This window comes from Rhinopithecus bieti, unplaced genomic scaffold, assembly GCF_001698545.2.
Source record: "Rhinopithecus bieti isolate Rb0 unplaced genomic scaffold, ASM169854v2 scaffold_6481, whole genome shotgun sequence".
Taxonomy (NCBI): domain Eukaryota; kingdom Metazoa; phylum Chordata; class Mammalia; order Primates; family Cercopithecidae; genus Rhinopithecus; species Rhinopithecus bieti.
In genome coordinates this window covers 616542-622541 of record NW_016805314.1, presented here as the reverse complement: position 1 = coordinate 622541, position 6000 = coordinate 616542, and the positions used below count along the sequence as shown (strand labels likewise).

General features: G+C 48.4%; 1 protein-coding gene across 1 annotated transcript in view; it reads left to right on the top strand.

Annotated features, from left to right (window-relative positions):
• Positions 1 to 1073: 1073 nt before the first annotated feature.
• The window catches only part of SNX19 (sorting nexin 19), a 43102-nt gene continuing 38175 nt past the window's right edge, over positions 1074 to 6000 (top strand). The window contains 4 exon segments of the mRNA XM_017872143.1: positions 1074 to 1427; positions 1430 to 2377; positions 2410 to 2808; positions 5304 to 5442. Of these exon segments, the coding sequence (XP_017727632.1) occupies positions 1104 to 1427; positions 1430 to 2377; positions 2410 to 2808; positions 5304 to 5442 (1810 nt within the window). The 5' untranslated portion in view covers positions 1074 to 1103.

Here is a 6000-nt window from a genome sequence, read left to right as displayed (position 1 = left end):
TTTGTGTAATGCCACCAGCAAAGAACGCTCAATCACAGATTTGATTCTGTGATACAGTATATGAAATTTAAAACATAAACCTATCTCTGTATTGTTTCATGCCTTATGTTCTGCAATTCCTGACAACAAATGAGGTAAGCTGTGTACTGGGGACGCGGGGTACTGGCTCTAGGGGAAACCGGGTAAATGTTAAGACACACCAGGCCAATGAAACTACGCCTCCATGAAATTAAAATAAACTGGATTATTGACAGCGTGCCTAAGCAGTAACGGACAGGCTTCATTTAATTACCAGAACTAGGAAGTGTTTTAAAGCGTTTGGAAGTCTGGGTCTTAGCGGCGACTGCTGCAGGCGGCTGTTCCGTGGCACTTGGGGAATCTGCGCCCGCTCTTGGCGAGCACGCGCCCTGTGCGCGCTCAGGCTCAGGCTCAGGCTCAAACTCTACCGCGCGCAGTTGCCGTCAGGGCGGCTCCTCTCCAGCAGAGGGCGCCGGGCAGCGCCGCTCCTCAGGGCGCGCGCGGCCGCTCTCCCAGCATGCCTCGCTCCCGTCGACGTCGACCCGGAAGCTGTCGCCGGCGGCCGGCCGGCGGTCAGCCTTAACACAGGCCCGGCCGCGGAGCGCGGTCGCCCAGGTTTGCGGCGGCAGCGGGCCGAGGCCAGCGGAGAGGACCTGGATGAGCCCACTTCAGGTCGGGGCTGAGTGTGGGCGCGCGGTTCCCGGCGGCGTGTGACCCAGTCTCTGCCGGCCGCTGCCCTCTGCGTGTGTAAGTGTCCGTGGGCCCCAGGGCCCTGCACCGCCCGCCCCGAGGCCGCGAAGAGGCCTTCCGCCTGGGGCAGTATGAAGGCCGCAGAGTTTTCCTCCACAGCCGCACCTCGGCTGGAAGGGGCGAGTTCGAGGGCTCTGTTACTGTTAGCAATGGGGAGACGCGGAGCTGCCGCCGTCGCTTTGCAGTGCCTGTAGGACTTTGAGGGCCCGGAGCCCCGGTTCCCGGAAGAACACCCAGATCGCCCCATATGAGACACAGTTCATGCCCCCCTTCCCGAACTCTGAAGTAAAATCTTGAGGGCTGTCATCTGGGGAAGCCACCTTGTGCATTCAGCCATGAAGACAGAAACAGTACCACCGTTCCAGGAGACTCCCGCTGGATCCAGCTGTCACCTCAATAAGCTGTTGAGTAGCCGGAAGCTGATGGCTGTGGGGGTCTTGCTTGGCTGGCTCCTGGTCATGCACCTGCTGGTCAATGTGTGGCTGCTGTGCCTTCTGTCTGCAGTGCTAGTGGTGCTGGGAGGATGGCTGGGCTCCAGCGTCGCTGGAGCAGCTTCGGGTCGACTGCATCTGGAACGCTTCATCCCATTGGCCACCTGTCCTCCATGCCCTGAGGCAGAAAGGCAGCTGGAACAGGAGATCAACTGCACCATCCAGATGTGATTATTTGAGATTTTGTGCTATCCTGGTACCGTTCTGTGAGCCAGGAGCCAGCCTTTGAGGAGGAAATGGAGGCAGCAATGAAAGGGTTGGTCCAGGGGCTTCGGAGGAGGATGAGCATGATGGACTGTCGTGCTCTTGCCCAGAGTGTTCTGACGCTCTGCGGTTGTCACCTGCAGAGCTACATTCAGGCAAAGGAGGCCATTACAGGGAAGAAGGGTCCAGTTGAGCCTTCCCACCTCTGGGAGGCTTACTGCCGGGCAACTGCCCCACATCCTGCTGTGCACATCTCCAGTGCTGAAGTCACCCATACACGTGGCGTTGTGAATTTGTTGCTTCAAGGGCTGGTGCCCAAGCCCCACTTGGAGACTCGTACCGGACGCCATGTAGTGGTCGAACTCATCACATGCAATGTAATCTTACCACTGATCAGCAGGCTGTCAGATCCTGACTGGATCCACCTTGTACTCATGGGCATCTTTTCCAAGGCCAGAGATCCAGCACCCTGCCCAGCCAGTGCCCCTGAACAGCCCTCAGTGCCCACATCTCTGCCACTGATTGCTGAGGTACAGCAGCTTCCAGAAGGGAGAACTTCTCCAGTAGCAGCCCCAGTATTTCTAAGTTACAGTGAGCCAGAGGGTCCTGCAGGCCCCTCCCCAGAGGTTGAAGAAGGCCATGAAGCTGTAGAGGGAGATTTGAGTGGGATGTGTGAAGAAAGAAAAGTAGAAAACAACTCATCTCATTTCCTACAGCCAAATCTTCGAGGTCCCCTGTTCTTATGTGAAGACTCAGAGCTGGAGTCTCCACTGTCTGAACTGGGCAAAGAAACCATCATGCTCATGACTCCAGGCAACTTTCTCTCTGACAGGATTCAGGATGCCCTGTGTGCCTTAGAGGGTTCCCAGGCTCTGGAACCCAAAGATGGAGGAACCGGGGCGGGGCTGAGGGAAGTGAGAGAGGCTGAAGGAGGGAAGAGGCTGAGGAGGTCCAGGGCAGAGAAACAGAGACAGGCCATGCTGACTCACACCATGAACTTCGCCCAGCGTCCATATTGGACACGCAGCGAGACAGGGTAGACAAGGAGTGAAACTTCACCTCTTACATGCTTTGCTGGGGGGGCCGGGAAAGACCTGGCTCCTCACGCCCTCTTGCCTTAGCAAAGGATCTCGCCCAATGATGTGAGCTACTTGATCCTGTCTGCACCAATTTCGTGCTTTCCTCCTCTCCACCTGGTCCTCTCAGCTCAGCCACCTTCAGCTTTGAGCCCCTAAGCAGTCCAGATGGTCCAGTTGTCATCCAGAACCTTCATATCACTGGCACCATTACAGCCCGAGAGCACAGTGGCACCGGATTCCACCCATACACACTCTATACTGTGAAGGTAACAGGATTAAAACTGTGGGTGCTCACCCGGGCTAGGAGTGGGTTTGGAAAGCAGTCAGTGAAGCAAATGTTCTCTGGGGAGAGATGCTCTTAGTTTGAAGTGTTTCTCTCAATAGGCATCTATCTCTGTGAATGGTCTGAAGCTAATGTGTAAAGCAGAGTAGCATTTATCCTGTACTCACACAAACAGTCCTGGAACTTCAGAGCTGCTAGAATGCTGAGGGTTATATTTTCAGTGGTTCCCAAACTTGGCTGCACCTCCAAATCACTTGAGCTGCCTTGCATATATACAGATTCTGACACACTGATGGATTCAGATGAGAATTTCTAAGGAGGGGTCCCTGGATTCTCTATTTATTTATTTTGTATTTCAAATAGAACTCTCCAGGTAACATGGAGTCAGCCTGTCCTACGGCCATTTTGGGAGAATTGCCTCTCTCATCCAACCAACCCTCTTCATATTATCTGTTGTCAAGTTGCTCCCAAGTCTGTGCTTAAACACCTCCAAGAGTCAAAAACTTGCTGTCTTCTGAGATAGGTATAGGTAAATAACCTACCTTCCTAAAACAAAGTACAAAATATACTAGTATTTTGAAAAAGAAATGAGCAGGGAAGAAGTTTAGAAAATTCTTGGGCAAGATCCTACCCATTGGATTTTCCTTGCCTTCCACTTGAGTTTCTCTCATTTGAGTCCAGAAGCTACCACCAGGCACAGCCTGCTTGCTTCACTCCTCCCCAAGAACTCCCAATCCAGGTGAGAGGGAGAAGGCCTTCCTTGATCTGCTCAACACAGCTGCATCATGACATAGCATTTTAGAAAGTAACAATAAGACATTTTCAAGTAAGACAGAGTGGAAGTAATTAGAAATGCCTATATGTGAACACACAAACACACTCACACTCCTTGTAGGCAAATTGTAGAAGTACAGATCAGTACTGGTCATAAAATAACTGAGACTAGCCTCAAATGACTGGTATAACTTTGTTAACATTTTCCTGCCTTTTTGTTCTTATTCTGGATGTCCCTATGCCATGCACCTTCCTCACATTTAAGTGTTGGCTCTGGTTATTTCATCTTTTGTAAATGACTGTTCCTATACTGACATTAAACAGCAGATTTTTTTTCCTCCTTATTAGCAGAAAAATTAAGTTGATGAATAGAATGTTTAAGTTCACAGTCTTTCCCATTATTCTTTTTTGTTGTTGCTAGATTTTGACATCTTCTACTACTTCAATTAAGCATTAGAAAAGAATAAAGTAAAAAATGAGAACAAAGTAATATAGCCAATTATGAGTAGTTTGAAATTGGTTTTAGATTTTTATATGGACATATAACTGATTTTAAATTGTATGTCAATATTATTATACTTTCTGATAGTAAATAGTTTTCAGTTTATGTGATGGAAGTAACCATAACAGTGTTGAAAACTGGCCCTCAAGAAGCAGCATATTCCACAGAAAGCCTCATAGTTCCCAAACGCTCCAGGCTTGAGAGCCCCACCCTGAATGTCACCTGTCTCTCTTATCTGGTCTTTCCTCCTCAGTACTGTTCTGAGAGACTGCTTTGCTCACATCAGCTCATAATGAATACCCTAACTGTCTCCAAAAAATTGTAAAGCACCAGCCTCAAGTCCCACCAACAAGGAGTTAGTTTTTTCCGTCTCTCGCCCACAGTATACCTCAACCAAAAAATAATAACCTATTCCTAATGAGAAGGCGCACATATATACTTCTCCCACAACGTTTCATTGTGTCTTAACCACCCTGTCAAGAAGTGGGCCCCCAAGCTGAGTTCCAGATTCCATGCTATCCGTGGCGTTCACTCTTTGGGGAACATGAGGTGTAAGTCATCTTTTCCACATACCAACCCCTCTAAGCTTAGGAAGACAGTGGACTTTGACCCCTTATCACATCTCCAATTTTCATGTGACTTCTATGATACAGATGATAGGTACTTAGGAAAAATTCGGTTTAGCTCAAGAATAACAATCAGGAAAATTAATCTGCCTGAAACAAAACAAATACCCTTTAATTTATTCCAGATAAACAAATGATTTTTATCTCCTGTTTGGATTACTTGTTCTTCCCTTAACTAATATAAACAATCATGGGGAGTATAATGGAAAATGGTTTTCCCCTTATAATTTTAGCCCTGTAATTTAAAGGTGATAGAGGCAGTATCATTTTATGGATGTTATGCCTACTATTCAGATATTCATTTGAAAATAGTTATGTAGCCATTTTGTAAGTAAAGGAAGTATCTGGGAGAGGGAGCTTTCAGTTGAAAGTCGTAGTGTAAAGGAGTGAAACTCTTTTCTGACTTTCTGAGCAATTAGATATAGGAGGTTCTGGAACAGACTAGGAACATCTCCCTCCCTTTGTTCTTAGTTTCTTACTCTTGCTATGTGGCCATTGACCAAGTAGTCAGTAAAGCCAGAGTAGACGATTGCTGAGACCCGGCTGATTCAGTCAATCAATTTGTTCATTGAACAGTACGAGACAGCCCTTGATGGTGAAAACAGCAGCGGCCTGCAGCAGCTGGCCTACCACACTGTGAATCGTCGCTATCGAGAGTTCTTGAATCTGCAGACCCGACTGGAGGAGAAACCAGATCTACGAAAGTTCATCAAAAGTCAGGAGTTTCCCCAACCCCTGCTGCCGCTTGCTTCCCACGTCAAGCCACCTTGACTGGCCTGTTGGTTTACGGGAGGGATTGGGGAGGAGAATGCCATTTCAAGGTTCTCTGCTCCCTGGGTTTGCTTCAGGAGTTCTGAGGTTTAGTGCTGGACAGCAGCAATCACATTCTTTCAGAGGTAGTCCTTTACTGCCAACTGCTTTGTTCTGGAGCCACATCTAGTTTAAGATTAAAAAATAAGTGTTCACATTTCCACCTGTGCCTGTAAGTTAGTGTCAGGAGTTAAATTAACTTTTCCAGATTCATAGATAGGTGGTTCTTAAATATTAAAATATTACACAGAAGTTGTTGCCACCTTCTTTCCTTTAACATCCAGATCTTTTGTGTGCTGTTTGACAACTCTCAGGCACGGGGGACTGGTTTTTTTTTTTTTTTGGAGACGGAGTCTTGCTCTCGTCACCTAGGCTGGAGTGCAATGTCACGATCTTGGCTCAGTGCAACCTCCACCTCCCAGGTTCAGGCGATTCTCCTGCCTCAGCCTCCAGAGTAGCTGGG